The sequence below is a fragment of the Caretta caretta genome, chromosome 4 (genome assembly GCF_965140235.1).
Source record: "Caretta caretta isolate rCarCar2 chromosome 4, rCarCar1.hap1, whole genome shotgun sequence".
In the NCBI taxonomy this organism is placed as follows: domain Eukaryota; kingdom Metazoa; phylum Chordata; order Testudines; family Cheloniidae; genus Caretta; species Caretta caretta.
The window spans coordinates 31,716,176-31,732,681 of NC_134209.1; the positions used below are offsets into that span (position 1 = coordinate 31,716,176).

Sequence of the window (16,506 nt, forward strand, 5' to 3'; positions counted from 1 at the left end):
CGATCCTAAATTTGGCCCTGCCAAAAGGGTGTTCTCTAACAGCCAGGAACAGTGGGAGCGTAGGGGTACTCTTACTGCAGCCTCTTTCCAGCAGTGTTTTCCTGCCCCCGCATGCAGGGAGCTGCAAGAGGATTGTGAAAAGCTGCTACGTGGACTTTAGGCCACCCAGGGATCTTCCACTGTTACTACCAATGTGGTTGTTTCTGTTTTTTAAATACAATGTTTCACGAATCAAATCTAAGTTAGTGCAAAAGGAGGGCAATAGCAACTGCAGGTCGTGACAAAGCCCACAGGTTTAGAAATCAGTATTTCCAATCTGTAATAAATTATTCCATGAAAGGTAAAGAGGATTTTCAGGTTTAAATTCACTTTATGCAAAACAGTTGTTTTGAGTGGCTGCCTTTGCCTTTACACTCCCTATCATCATCCTTCCGTCATGCTTCATTTTCTATTTTTAAACCTAAATTTTGTTCAGACTATTTGGTTTCAAAATTATATTTACATTTTCAACATCACTTAATGAGCTTATTTCATTGGTAGCACAAACCTAATTATGAGTCTCACCAGGGGCTCTTTTACCATCCATATTTCCTCCAATTTAGGCTGATCAAAGATTGCTAGGCTACAGAGAACCACTTCAGCCATTGCCCGATGCAGCTTGAAATCAGTTTAACCATTTTAAATACAAATGCTCTTTGCAGGCAACACTAGAGTTAATTTTTTACGGAGATCAGAAATTGATGTTGACTTTTTTTTAAACAAAACAACGCTTAGCCAATATTTTGGAGTGGGCTTGGCTGCTTCCTTTCCCATCCCCCATTGGAATGCATTCAGCAACAAAGATGTGTGCAAGTTTCAGTAACTCTTCCACTCTCCATAATTATGATTAGTGGATTTGCACTATGAATCTTAAAAAGTAGGCTACGTTTCTGAAAAGTAAACACTCTCTGTGTTTCAGGCCTTTAATGTATTTTAAAATTGTTTCTTGTGGCTGCTTTCTTTTTTTTCATTTTGTCCTTTGTTCAAGTGTAAAAACATATCTAATTTTAAGAGTGCTACCAGTTTTATCTTAATTAATTTATTTCTGTGGGGAGAAGTGTGATCTAGCAGTTAGAGCACAGGTGAGGGAGCCAGGAATTCTTAAATTCTAACCTTGCCACTGACTCACTGTAGCTTTGAGTGAGTTATTTTGGGCCCCGTTTTAAATTTTTGCCTCTACTTTTGAGTGCCTTAGCTGCTGGGTGGCCAGCTTTAGAAATTCAGAGGCAGGATTTTTCTGACATTCTGAATACCTGCAACAGTTGAAACTGAGGATACTCAGCACCACTGCAAAACAAGCTCTCCATGTCATAGATGGGGCACATAAAATTATAAGCCACGTACCAAATGCAGCTTGAGCATAAACAACTGGCTTCAGTAGGAGCTCCACCTCTGAATACCATGACTCACTTTGATCCAGTCTTTTTTCCATATCTATAAAAAGGAGATAATACTCACCCCACATCTATGATGGGAGACTTAGTTCACCTTTGTACTGTGTGTCAAAGATAAGGACTATCTCTGATCTCATTGTTATCCATGTAGAATCCTCACCTGAGCTGTACCGGGTGCAAAGGTTGGACATGCAAAGCATGGTGGTTCAGGTGCTGGAGGGGTGCACGCTGAGAACTGACGTTCTAAATGGGTGTAACCTGCAACCACCTCATATGCACAGGAGGGCAAGAGGCCTGGCCACGTTCATGCATAGAAGGCTGTGTTCCCTTAGGATTACAGAGCACCAGCAGGTGCTACAGCCAGAATTCATTGCTACCACTCAATAGCAAGAGACTGCTAGGAGCATATTTTTTCCTACTGCTGCATAAGTGTTCTGGGATGGAAGGGGCTACCTGTGCCTTTTTTTTCCCCTTACCTAACTCACCTGTATATCACAGGATAGGGAGTTAGCAAACGTGTCATTTTTATTCTGAATAACTATGATAATTTTTGAAGTTCCCTTGTTTCCTCACTCCATTGGTGGACTTTTATGTCCCATACAATCCCATGGTTGTTGTAAGTGGTTTTATGATCTCTCTGCTATGACTATAGTGTTTGGTTCTCCACTTACTTACACCGGTTTTGCATGAGTGTAACTCCATAGACATCGAAAGAATTATTCCTGATTAACACCCTCTATGTGAGAGAAGAATCTGATCCTTACGTTTACTGTTGGAGGCTGCATTTATGTTTTCCAAATATTTATTGATGCAGTTTGCAAACTGACACAAAAGAATGAAGCTACGAGTCCCAGCCATAGGAAAGAGAATATAAACAGAGCCTCATACGAGAGCACAGAGTTTTTACACCCCCAGTTAAAAAGACATATTTTTCCTGATGTAAACCCCCAAGGAAATATACAATGAGTAAGAGAAACAAGATCAAAGAAACTACACAACAACTCTTATATGAAGCACATTCTTCAATAATTATATAATATGGGCTGTGTCTGCGTGCCCCATAATGTGGTATACATGAGTGCTGCTGAGTGTGAAGTACCTCTCAAAACAGAGAGCAGGTTCTGTGGATGTCAAATCTCTGTAGTCCAGCAGTCACAAGTGCAGTTGGGCTCAGGCACCAACCATATGCTCGGTGCTCATAGTACCTTTCCTGTAAGGCTCTCAAAACACAACACAAAGTGGGTAAATATTAAAACTGGTTAAAAATGTGGGGTGTGAAAACCGATCAATGAAATAGAAATACTGATAGATGTGTGAATGCTGAAACTCCAGGACCCGCTTCTGTGAATCCCAGAGAACAAGTTTCTATGACCTCAAAGCTAGAAAATGCCTGCTGAAGTATACTGTTATTGTTATTTGTTTGTGTTCCTGTAGTACCTAAAGGCCTCAACTGATATTAGGATCCCTTTGTACTAGATGCTCCACAAGCATTTAGTAAGCAACAGTCCATGCCCCAACATTTACAGAAGGGCAGAAAGGAATTATTATCCCCCTTTTACTGACGGGGAGTTGAGGCACCGAGGGATGAAGTGAGTCGCCCAAAATCACATGGAAATCTATGACAGAGCTTGGTGCTGTACCCAGATCTCCTGTATCCCAGTCCCCTGCCTTAATCACAAGGCCATCCTTCCTCTTGAAGGATCATGTTCCCATTGTATTTGGGGAAATGTTATTTGGATATCACAGTTGTGATTTAAAAATCAATTAAGCTTGTTCCTTCTTTCTCATACAGGAACTGGTGTGCTTATGTCCACACCAGACTCTTACCTACCGTCGTGGTGGACAACATGGAAACCTTGACATCAGGCAAAGCGAAGCCATGTACCTGGACTACTGGAGCCTGTCCTGTGAGGTGCGTAATCCTTTTCAGAAATAGCATTTGCATGCACTTTAATTATGAATCAGCAGGTAACCTGCTATTACTTTGAATGAAAAATAGCAATTCAATCCATCCTGCTTATAGCCCTGAGCCAAATATGGTGGGACAAGCATCTTGTATGATTCTTTGATCATATCAATGTAAAATTCTGAAGCAAAACGTAGTAGGTAACTCGGTACAAATTGCTCTTTAGCTTCTATACCAAGGACCAAATACTGGCCCTTCGCCCGTCAGGGTAACCAGGTTTTGTGTCGGAGTTCGAAGAGGTCCCACGGAAGAAAGGAATCCCTGCCAGGGAATGACTGACAGACTTGATGCAGACACTCTTATACTAGAAGCAGCTGGGCACTTGCAGTCCCTCAGTGTGGCACTCCCTCTGCCAGTACAGATCCTTCTCCAGATGAAAGCACCTATGTGGTCAGAGCCTCCCACACACAGCTTCCTTTCAAGCTCCCCACACCCACAGCTTCACCACAATCACGAGGCCTTCCCCACACAAACGGTGCATGCAGCATGTGGTCTGAAGGCAGTGGGCCAGACTGAGCTGTAATATTGCCAGGAAACGGGTGCACATAGGTTTAGCAAAGCAGTGCTACCGGAACGGAGTTGGTATTTGGTGGAGGTGCAAAATTTGTGTAACTTAACACCTGTTCTGTAGGGATCAAATTCAAATCTGAAGTGAGCAATTATAACTCCTACTGAAGGCAGCAGAAGTTTCACTGTCTTACAAAAGGGTGGGGGGGAGTTGATTGTGTGGCATATGGCCATTTAAGAACCATGATGTTTGTGTTTTCATTGCACCTTTAAGTTCTGAAACGTTCTGTGAAAGAGAGAATTCAAAAAACCATCTCAGTCACAGCTGTTGCAACTGGAGTTGGCTGAAGACTGAGCCCTGGGGGTAGTTTACTGATTAGGACCCACTCACTGTGCTAAGCATAGTCATATTGTTTATTCCCTCTGACGGGGCTGTGGTTGGATTGCCTCACTGGATTCTACAAATGTTAGTTTTCAACGACCTGCTAGTAGAGTTCGGGCAGGATTGGGGGGATGGGATGACATTTTTGCAAAAAAAGTTTGCGAAACATTTGTCCTTTGTTTTAGTGAAAATTTTCACAATTTGATTTTTTGTTTGTTTGTTTCGGACGAGCTTTATCTTCCAGCCCCTCAGTTTGGCCTGGACTTTTTCATGCATTTTCCACTTAGTGGCAGGATTGTGTACAGAGGACAGGATTCAAGTTTAGGTTAGGAGTAGATTGAAGTTGGACACTGCTGTCCTTCATCTCGCCTTCAGCTCCTTCTTTCCTTGTCTGTGATAACCTCCAACCCAGGCTAATGGCCTGTTCTTAAAAAGTTTTATTGCCAGAGTCTTCTGAATTTGGTCTGGTGTGTGCTTTGGTGGTTTCCCTATTACACCTCCGCTGCTACTTGGGGTAAGCAAAGGGAGACATCCCCTAAGTGTGTCTGAGTTGTTCTAATCCAGAAGTTAGGACTTATTGGCTCTCCATCTGTGGCGATGACCACTAGACTATACCATTCTCTTGTACTGTATAAACATCACGTGCTGGAGTCTGCCTGTGGCTTTGCTACTGCCTATCGGTAGCAGGTAAATTACGCTCCACATTTTGGGAATGCTTTAAGTGGCTCTGGGGAAGGCCATAATATGTGTTACTAATACACTGTGCATGTGATGAATCTTGCAGTTGTAACATTGTCTCTTTTAAGGGTTTTTTAAATTATTATTAATTCAAAAATTTCAGGATGCCTTTGTAGGAAAATAAGCTCTTTCAGCTGGTTGTGTAAGTAAATATTGTACACAGTCTTACTCTACTAGTCAGAGCTCGGCCATTTGTAGGACAAAGGGAGAGCTTCTGGCAGCTGCAGAAAAGTAGATGATATAAGACTATCCCTTGTGAGACAGTGTTGAGATTAACTGTAGAGTAAAACAAAATAGCATTTTAGAGTTCACTGGGAGGATGTTTTCCGACACAAACCTGGTGGATTTAGTCTTCGAGTTTGCCTTCTTCCAGCAGTCATTTAGATTGGGATTGTGCTGCTATAAAAGGACTGAGAATTCTGTGGCAGCTATCTTCAGAGCTCCCAAACTTTGTAACTTTAGCCCTCTCACTGGGAACAGTGTCTAGTAGCCAGTAGCATTTTTTATCACTGCTTCTGTTTGGCGTTTATATTTAGAATGTTAAAAGGGGAAGAGGAGATTTTATATATACATATATAAATATACATAAACACACACACTAGCTTCCAGTCTAGACTGATTCTTGTATGAAATTAAGGGGGGAAAAAACAAGAAAGACCAAATGCCCAAAAGCGAGTGTGGCAAGTGTATGCTGTCTCCCTGATGGGCCAAGCAACTCTGAGAACAAAATGGCTACTTTCTCTGCACTCAGGCAAAGTTCTTAATTATAAAGGTGCAGTACACCTCAAACGGAGGCAGCACAGTTACACAGCTATATCTACCTTCATTTGATTTTCAGATTGGCTCTTGGGTTCTCTCTTCCCATCCTCCCTCAGTTCTTCACCAAGCTTCCATCTCTGTCCCGCTCCACAAGGTTTTCCACCTTAAGTCAATTCCTTGAGGGACCAAAGTTCACCTCCCTATTCAAATCTTGTACAATCTCTGCTGGAAAATAAACTCTGAGAAACTCCATTGAGGGGAAGTCACTAAGAACGTGAGATCTGGATGGAGCACCAGTGGGGAGCAGAATAGACTCTTAGCCGTTCTGCTGTTACCAACATCCTGCCCCATAGTTTCACATTGCGGGAAGAGAAAGATGTTTTAGGGTATACAGGAAAGCAGAAGGCATCTAGAAGCCAAGTTGCAAGATGATCACTGGAGCCTGAGAGATAGCCGTATGTGGCTAAGGAAACCTAATGAGGATCCTGGGAATCCGAGCAGAGGGAGTGGATGGCTATGAATATTTGGAACCAGAATTAATATTCCAAACTCCATATATTTACGTTGTTGATTATTCATAGTCATGCCCATCTTTTAGGACTATGCATAATTTTACTTCTTAAAGATGAGTCCTTACTCAATTTGCACTCTTCCCTCGTGCACAACAGCTGCTGGTTTTTGCATGGAGGAGGAGGGACCGTGCAAACACCAGCTCTTTAGTGTGATGTAATTACATCAGTATGGACAGAATGGACAGAAATGCCCTCATGAAACCTTTTTCTGAACGGGAGAGAAGGCTTAAGCTTTTAGTGGTTTTCACTATGTGTGTGTGAGAGAGAGAGAAAGAGAGAGAGCGCTTCTTTATGAATTTCGGAGAGAAATGTTACCATCAGTACAAAGTCTGCTTCACGATAACACCGGACCTAATTCTGAAGTTCTTACCCAATTTATACTCTCTCTTTCTCTATTATAGGAGATTTGCATGAACAAGGACTAAATAAAGACTTAAAATCCTGATCTGGTTGACGTCAATAGCAAAACTCCCACTGACTTCAATGAGGCCAGGATTTCACCCTTCAGAATTTATCTTGCTATAAACAGCAGAGCATACACTATGGCCCAGGCCTTCCAAAGTAACTAGATATTTTGGATTCCTGAATGTTTATGTGCCCAATCTCAGATACCATAAAGAGGCCTGATTTTTTTTTAAGAAAGCACTGAGTTAACCCTCATCTGAAAATCAGGCCCCTTTTAGATGTCTAAAGTTGGGCACCCAGAATCAGTCGTTAGTATTGAAAATATACAAAGGTTTTTTTGGTTTTTGTCGTTGGGATTTTTTTAATTCCTTTCACTCCAAAGTAGTTGTAAAAAAATATTCATAGGTGAAATGTGCAGTGTAATGTTCTGATTACAGATTTATCTTCCAACATCAAATTCAATCTTCTGAGACAGACGCGTAACATTTGATTTCCAAACTCTTCTTGATCTCCAGATCCCAGACGATGACCCGCCAAGCCTACAGAATCAAACATAAAATTGTGACATCACTGGAGTGGAAGTGCTGCCCTGGGTACAGTGGAGAAAAGTGCCAACCCAAAGGTGCGTCAGAGTTGTATTGATTTGAATCCAGTTCAGTTTAAAGAGAGAAAAGGCAATCTGATTCAAGAGCAAAAGCCCCAGATGAAAATCAGCCTAGTTCAGATCTTTTCCTAACAGAATGAAATCCATTAAAATCAGAAAAGTGCAGATTGGCAGCATTTATTTACTGTCCCTGCTTTCAATTTTTACTGTTCATGCCACATTATTCAGAGAGAGAGAGAGGGAGAGAGAAATTACCTCCCCCAGCTCTTCCCTTAATAAATAAAACTCACGAACTCTTGATTCTGATTCTATTATACGGCAACCTGGAATCTGTATTAAATGCTTCACTACTTCTGTCTGACCTTTCTGGGGGGCAGAGAGGGCGTACAGAATTGCAGTCTTGGGGATATTAAATCAAGGTCTTTCACTGTGTACCTACTGTAAAATTAATCGACCTATAGTAGGCTGACCCCTTTGCCTTTTGAGATTCATCCACTTGGAATATATTTCAGCCAGTAGATAAGATAATGTGCCCGATCCGTTTTACCACTGAAGTCAATAGAAAAATTGTTACTGATTTCAGTGGTAGCAGGATTGGACCTGCTGACTGACTTTTACAAAAAGCCACACCAGATATTGTACATGGCCTACGTACAACTGTGCCTTTTTTATACAAAGCATGTAGCGTTTACCATTGCCCTGGTGATCAAACATATGGCAATGTGCTGTCATTTAACATCTGTATAACTGCTACTACTTTGCTCCTGGCCTTAAACAAACTGCCCTTGAAAAATAAGATATGGCATTAGCATACATATTTTAAATGAATGAATATTACAAGAAAGGCTATTAGATGTGGTGGGGAATTCAATCAACAGTGGTAGAATAGAGGCTGTCATTAAAAATTAATGTAGAGGAATGTAGAGAAGCCACAGCCATTCCCATCTAGGAGAGGGAAATATTGAAGAGCTGGGACCCCAGCAGTCGGGAGAATCTCTCTTACAGCATTGAAAGCTAGTGAGCGTTGGGTCAGGCTCTAATGTGGCACGATCAGCCACCATGATTTATATCCAAAGCCCCTGTTTGACATTTTCAGAGTTGACATTTTAAAAAAAATACAAAACTTTAACAAAAACAGATTACAAAAATGAAGGCTTAAGAAGGAGGCAAAGTACAATCAAAGTAACTGGTCCAGCATCAAGGAAATATGGGAAATGATGTTTATACCCCAATTCATTATATATTAGTGTAGAAAAATAGAAAGGGGAGTTGTGCTGGGTTACAGCTGGTGACCAACAATCAAACTTCTAGTTTCCACTCCCAAATCTTCCACTAACTTGCTCTGTGACCTGGGAAAGTCACTTAACCACTCCACATCTCAGTTTGCCCATCTAGAAAAATGGGATGAGACATCACACAAGGGCATAGAGAAGCTTAATTAATGCATGCTTGTAAAGCACCTGAAGAGGCGGCCTCGGATGAAAAGTGTTACGTAAGGACAAAGTATTTCTCTTTTCTCTCTCCAGAATCCTGCCCAACCACTCCAAAGCCACTGACACCCACCTCCCACACAGGGCTTTCGGCCAGTGAATTTGCAGAGTGGTGAGCCAATGGCCATGTGCCCAGGCCTCCCTTTCACACCGCTGCAGAGAGAATGACTATGTATGCACTGTTCTGTCTCACACAGAGCTGAGCGGTGGATGTGGCCTCTCCTGACCTTGCCCTCTCTACACAGTAGAACTGTGGCTGCATGATGCATTTATGGGAGTCCCGTGACTATGAGTGCATCATGGGAGATGTAGTCCAGTCAGGGAGCCTGACCCATAAGAAAGAATGAACAAGGTCATAAGGTTTCTGAATTATAACTCTCATGAAGCAATGTAGCACCATAGGAAAACATAGTTTAATGCTGAATTGACTGGAAATGAAATGTTTTAGGTCAGTTTAAAACGAAATGTTTTGATATGGGAATATTGAAATGTTGTTGTTTTTTGTCAAGAATGCCAAAACAAAATGTTTCATCACCTCCAAATCAAAATGTTTTGTAACATTTTGTTCCTCAAATAAATAAAATAAAATGATCACCTTTTCGTCCCAATATGTGATGAAAACAAATGTTGAAATATTGGAATTTCCTCACAGGATAAAAGTTCTGATTTTTGCTCAGGTCTGCTTACATACAGTGCATTATGCATCACAAATCATTTCTGGAAAGGACAAACTGCACCCTCGTAAATGTAGGTCAGGTTGCATCCAAATGCAGCATTGCAATGTAAGTTGATTTTAAGTGCATGGATTCAGTTTCCTCCCGCTTTCCCCCGAATGATTTAATCTATGCTGGCTGCGGCTTAGGGCACACAATATTCTCAGAATTGCAGAGAGAGTACAGTAACTATTCTTAACTCTAAATATGTCTGCAATAATACACTTTTTCCAGCAGATGGCTCTAAAATGTTCTGAACAGAAACAAGGAAGCCACAGCGGAGTGTAAAAGACACGATGGGCAGCAATTCAAATTTAAGCACAGAACTCTCAGAAGGATTATAATAGGGATGGGGAGGATTCTTGTAATGAAACTCAGAAACTCCCCATGGTGATTCTCCTTTAGCTGCTCCTGCTGCATCACAAATATATTCAGAGAAAAAGACGATCTAATCTCCATATTTTAATACTTCCTGAAAATCATTTCATGCATATATGTGTTTAAAAATACGTGCAGCAATATATTACATATCTAGCCCAAGATTTTCAAAGACAGGAGTCTGATGTTGGGCTCCTGAATAAGTGACCTAATTTTTCAGAAGTGCTGAGTGCCCAGCAGCTGCTGCTGGTTTCTCAGCACTTTTAAATAACGACCAGTTGTTTTCTTTATTATGCCTAAGAGTGGATTTAAGAACCTAACTTCAGTCTTGTGTTTTTGAAAATCTTGTCCTAAATTTAACATTGTGGGTGCAACTTTTAAAAGGCAGCCTCAAATTCCATATGTGCAATTTCTTCATTTAGGCCTGTACACTTCCTGCGCACAAAATTAAAGGCCAGACTGGCTGAGAAATCGAGCCTTAGACTTGTGGCCAATTCTCCCAATTACATGGGAAGCAAAAGATGTGGATAGAAAGCAAAAGTTTTTGCCATTCGGTGACTGTTTGCTGGCCTAAGGGAAACAAATTTAATTATTTCAGTCCGGGGCTCAAATTACAGCTGGCATTATTTTCATCCTTGTTAGGACATCCTTGTGTCCAATGAATAGATAAACATAGGGATTCAACTCCCATCTTATCCCTCCAGATGGTTCCTTCAGAACGGGACTGAGACGAGTTAGCGGGATGTGGTGAGACAAGTCACGTTGCTGCTGACTGTTCTGAACCTGTTTTGTTGATAAAGGACCCTAATTTCTAAAGTTGTCCATCATGTACCTTTCCCATATGGGCAGGTTATTCCATAACTGGTCACTCAGAGGAAAGTACAAGAAAACCCAGAAGCAGTTTGTCCTGGCTACAGTAGGAGGCAGAATACTGGACTAGTCTGATGCAGTATGGCAATTCCTATGTTCCCGTTCTCACAGGCATTCAATTAACTAGACAATTTACAACATTAGTGAAATAAACGTGAAAGGAGAAATATAAGTCCCTGAAACTATAAAAGTGAATAGAAAGCACTATAAGGATCAGGAATGTACCACTTGTCTGAAGCAATGAACAAGCTGCTTGATTCGATGTGGGGGGAGATGAAAGATAAGACTGATTGAAAAATCTGGTGTCTTTAGCCGTAAGGGTGCTGGTGAATACATTTGGGAAGACAGAGAGATTGGTAAATGAAAGAATAAAAGGATGTCCATCAGCTGGTCCTTTATCACAGGCGAGTAACTGACTCCACAGTCAAAGATCATATTATCTCTCCCCTCCTGATAAATACTATAGAATGAATTGGGATGAATGTAAGAGTTTAACTGCTGTCAACAACCATGGTCAGAAGAAGATAACAGCAGCTATTGAAATCGTAAACAGACCTTTCGGTTTCTTACCCAGCATGATTGCAGTTCCATTGGGTTCCATGGAACAGACCAGGTGATAATTTGATGTCATGAGCACCTGTTCAGTAGCTAATTGTTATTTCCAATATTCACTTACCCCATAATACAGCTCCTTGTATCTTCCTTAAATGTCATTGATTGATTACCATAAATATTGTTATGAGGCTGATGGAAAGTAGGGAAATTTATATATATATTTCATTCCATTCAGTTACCTTGGAGAGTCAGGTTAGGACCAAACTAGATTTCAGTTCTTTACCTGAAAATAGTCTCCCTAAACCTATCCTTTTCTACTTATCCTGTATTTGGGGTCAGAAATCCTGTCAACCAAATTATCACTCTTGCTCCTGTCCATAACCTTCCAACTAGACCCAAGTTATTTATGAAATATTTTGCACACTTAGTAAATGTGTAGCGTCTATTTTAGCCACCCCTACTCAGGGTAAGTAGTACTTTACACTGCAAACCGTCCTATTGATTTCAATATTAAGACAGGCATAAGAGAGGCAACATTGTCTAGTGGTTAAAGCAGAGGCCTGGGAGGCAGGAAACCTTGGTTCTATTCTTAACTCTGCCAGTGGCTCCCTGTTTGGCACAGGCAAGACAATATCTTTTATGAGACTTTGTTTCCCCTCCTGTAAAATGAGAATAATACAATTTGCCTACTTGTGTAAAATGCTTTGAGATCCTCATATGAAACGTGCCACAAACGTGCATAAATGGATGGAGTTCCCACCCAGCTCCCAATATAGATAATGGATGTTTTCCAAACTTACAACCTTTCTTGGATTTGCCTTTATTGTTCATTTAAATACCAATCAATATCAACTTCGGCCTAAGGTTCCTCCTCTGGGTGGCAGTTTTGAGTTTTTCCTTGCAGAACCTCACTGTCCCTGCCACTAGTTCTCTTTACATTACAGACACACTCAAATCCCTCAATATTCTAAGTTTGGAACTTATAGGACCCATCTGGTCTGGTTGCCAGAGAGAGTCACCAGGATAGCTCTGCATCTCCATGAAGGTCCATAAGGGACACCTTGTGCAAAGTATGTATTGATTATTATACGAATAATGGGCAAGCTTCAAAAGGTTCAGACAATTCCTACAAAATTTGGATATTTGAATTTATCTGAACCTTTTCAGGTCTCCATCCCTGCTCTTTTCCATCTTGCCTCTGCCTTTCTTCTCTCACTCCAAACAGATCTTTCTCCCTTCCCCTGTCCTCACCTTCCCTTTAGCCTGACTCTCAGCTCCTCCTCCCTGAGCCCAAGGAGTTTGAATGCTATTCTACGGTGTAGAGATCTCTAGTCTAAATATTCCTTTGAATTCTGGACTAATACTACCCTCATCTACAGCAATCTCCATATCTTGCCTGAGTCAGATGAGCCCCTGAATGAAATGGGCTAGATTCATCCCTATTCAGTTTGGGTTCACTCCTGAGGAGATTAGAGAGTGTTTGCTTTGGCAAGCTGCATCGGGGTTCTAGAGGGAGAGATGAGCTTTAAATGACAGTTGGGGTCATTAGGAATTGTACCAGCAAAGGTTGCCCAGGGAATGTGCTGAATCAGCCCATTCCATGATCTTTCTCCTCCTCCCCAGTAGTGCTTCACACTTTGAATTTCCATTGGTGGTAGGACCCCTTGCCAGAGAGAGAATTGCAGGTATCTTGCACTGCTATGACCCCTCATTATTAGACTTCCTGCTGCCAAGGGCCCCTGCTTCTCAGGTTTCTCTTACTCACCCTGTGGCCCTCAAGAAGTCTCATAACCCCTGAGATCTAAAGAAAGCAGCCAGCCCAACAGATACACTGATACAAAGAGAAGGAAAAAAAGGGAGGGAGGGCTGAGTGAACTACTTATCTGAATCTTTTCTTAATCTTAAAACAGTTTCTGTTTTAGTTTACATTCACTTGAAGATTTGAGCTCCCCTCACATTTGAAAATCCTACCATAAATACTGCTTGTTCTAAGGAAACTAGTATAACAGCAACTGTGGTTAAAATACATGATCCCACAGCTGTTTTCCTGCTTTTAGAAAATCTCCTCTTTAAATAGATAGGGAGTTGTTATTTTATTAAATGTTGTGGTTGACTTATAGAAAAATGCCCTGCAATACTTTAATATTGCCATTCTCTTCACACAAAAAAGCTCTTTCCATTTAGAGAGGAGGTGTGTAGCACATGAAAGCCCTCATCTCAAATCTCCCTCCTCTCCTCTTGCAGTTTAGGGAAAGTTCAGATCCAAACATGAATCTTTACTTTGCAGCCCAGGCACATCTCTTGTTTCTGTTGTAGCTTAACTCTTGGTAAATGTGTATCCAATTAGCTCTGTTGTTCACTTATCCATTATAATGCCTGTCATTTATGTGGCACTTTTTATCTGCTGCTCTCAAAATACTTGAAGTGGTAAAGCACAGATAACCCCCATCATATCTAGGGAAACTGAGGCACAGAGAAGCCACATGAAGGTCACAGAGCAAGTCAGATATGAGTACCGAATCCCTATCACTAGATTATGCTGCTTTCCGTAGTCAATTAAGGTGACTTTTATTACCTTTCTGTACTTAGTTTGATGCTCACAAAATGTATTGTTTGTACAATTCTGTTTTTTTAAAATGTTTGATTTTCAATAAGCAAAAAGCCATTCTCTATTCTTTGTTAGACACCAGCTGAAAATTTCTTTAGCTAGCCATCAGGCAAAGACATAAGATATTTTTATAAATTAGTTTTGTTTTATATCTGTCTTAAAGCCTCTACTCTAAATTTAATCCAGATTTCTGAATGTTCCTAATTATAGGGGAGGTTTAATCTTGTATTGGCACCAACTTCTACAAATCACAATGAATTGCAACATCTGTGAGACATTTATAATCTTCTCTGGTCAGAATTAAATCCAGTCACTGTCTTCACCAATGGTCCACATGTGTTACAGATGGGCTAAATTGCTAACTGAGGAATCACCACAGACAATTAGGTTTTGGGAGAGATAGAATGGAGAAATGAAGAGCAGTACCAATATTGCTGAGTACGGGATAAAGTAGTCATGCTGAATGTTTTGCTTACCTCCTTTCTTTCCCCCCCTCTTTTAGACCAACAACATCCATTGCTTATACATAGCAACCAAGCTGAGAGCAACACAGCTATCAATGCAGAGACACGGGGAAACCAGCAGGACCCCAATGACCCAGGTCAGCAGTTGTAATTACTGTCATCTCTAACACAATCATTGTCAACACTATTTATTAAAGCTACTACAAAAGACATCCCCAGCTGCCAAAAGCTGTGAGATGAAGCATCAGATTCTCTTGTAGCTCTGTTCTACTGGTGGTGCTACTTTGAGAGGGGGGAGGGAACTGAACCTTCTGGATCCGTGTCTAAGAGCAGGCAACTAAAAGATTCAGTCTCCAAAATAAAAACAAAACCCACTGTGGCCACAACGCCTCTATTAAAAATAGGCCAGATCCACAGGCAGCAAAGCTTAGCACTGCATTGCAGAAGAAAGGGGAGTTATGCTGATTTACACCAGCTGAGGATTTAGCGCTCTCTGTTGCATATGTTCTTATCAGACTGATATGTTTATTCTAAACCAGTTCAGTAGCATTTCCGCCAGAGTGCTCAATGTTTGACGAGAGGAGTTTGGTGTCACTTGATTGTCATCTTCCCAAATGGAATCACAAGCAAGCTATACAATAATACTTTACGGGTCTGTTCTGAATAGAGTGTGATATGACCCCAGCTTATTGTGCTAATCATAATTGTCTCTCTGTTACTCTGTTCTTCCCTTCTCTTAGTTGCAACCACCTGTTGTCTATCATTTCATAGTTAGAGTGTGAGGATGTTGGGGCAGGGATTGGCTCTTTGTTATGCACATGTAGGCAGAGCCAAGCCAAGTCAGACCCCAATCAGTAACATGAGTAATTTTATACAATCAGTAAGCTAAAGTCAGAGAGGACCTAAACATTGATGAAGCTAGATACCTTAAAAAAGACCCCCTCACATATTGTATTCTTTTACAGTATTGAATGCATATGCTTTGGCCAGGCTCACTTCCCTTTTGTATTCATTTTCCACGACTATTTTATGTTGGAGTTTTATGAGCACAAATGTTCCAGACAATGAATTCCGTAATCGCCTGTGGTGACAAAGTCAGGCTGGGCAGCTGCAAGAGTGTGAGGGAAGGCAGGTATGTTAACCTTGGCCTAGAATGATAAAGGCCCTTTTTCCTATCAGCTGAGAAGGGTTACCTCAGGTCAGTGAGGGACACCTGAGTCCAATTAGGCTGTCTGAGACCTTTAAAAGCCCCTTCCTCTGGTTAGCCAGGGGAAGGAGAGAGGAGCTGCTCTGGGGCTAGTGGTGGTAGAGAGGCAGACCTCTCTAAGGTGAGCAGCTGCAATCCTCCCGAAGGCGGGAACCCCCCCAAGCTGAATGGCTGTTGAGGAGAAGGATGGACACCCTGCAGCCAACAGCAGGACAACAACCCCCTCCCCCCCCCCCGGAAAGGTGTTCCCCTTTTGTTTTGTGTTTGTAAAATGATTTCTTTTTGTTTGCTGGAGGAACACTCCTTGGGCCTGTCTTGATACGGCCTACTTTGAAAATATTAATACGAGAATACAGAGGGGGAAGATTAACACTGACTAGAGGGGGGCTGATTTAAAGCAGGCTATGCCACTGTCAGAGGGGGAAGTGCAAAGTCGGGCGAGACAAAGGAGGAGCCTTGCCACACTGTACAAATAGTCAAGGAAACCAAATTTTACTCATGCCAGTGGGTGAATTACAAATACATCCAATAAAATATGACTTATCAGCCCACTCCAATTAGCCAACAGTTTATATATCGGATACTGACAGAGAACTACTCAAGATCAGTGCATGATGTTTTTTAAAAAATCACAAAATAAATATGCTGAATATTTTGAAGGAAGAATGTTTGAAGAAATTGTTTGCTTGTGATATATTTATTCCCAAGAAGAACGCAAGACTCCATTTGCCGATAAATTATGTACAGCAAACTATTTGTTCCTCTCTAAATGGTGCTGTTACCCACACGTGGGCAAGTCAGTGTGAGCAGTAGTGAACTGATATAACTTACCTGGTGAGATGCCAGAAAAGGAAT

The 16,506-nt window shown here is 41.3% G+C and overlaps 1 protein-coding gene across 1 annotated transcript in view; it reads left to right on the top strand.

Moving 5' to 3' along the window:
- MMRN1 (multimerin 1) overlaps nucleotides 1-16,506 on the top strand; it is a 56,403-nt gene that overhangs the window by 15,092 nt on the left and 24,805 nt on the right. Inside the window, exons 2-4 of the mRNA XM_048847627.2 lie at nucleotides 3,226-3,345; nucleotides 7,278-7,384; nucleotides 14,483-14,581. Of these exons, the coding sequence (XP_048703584.2) occupies nucleotides 3,226-3,345; nucleotides 7,278-7,384; nucleotides 14,483-14,581 (326 nt within the window). The remainder of the gene's footprint in view (nucleotides 1-3,225; nucleotides 3,346-7,277; nucleotides 7,385-14,482; nucleotides 14,582-16,506) is intronic.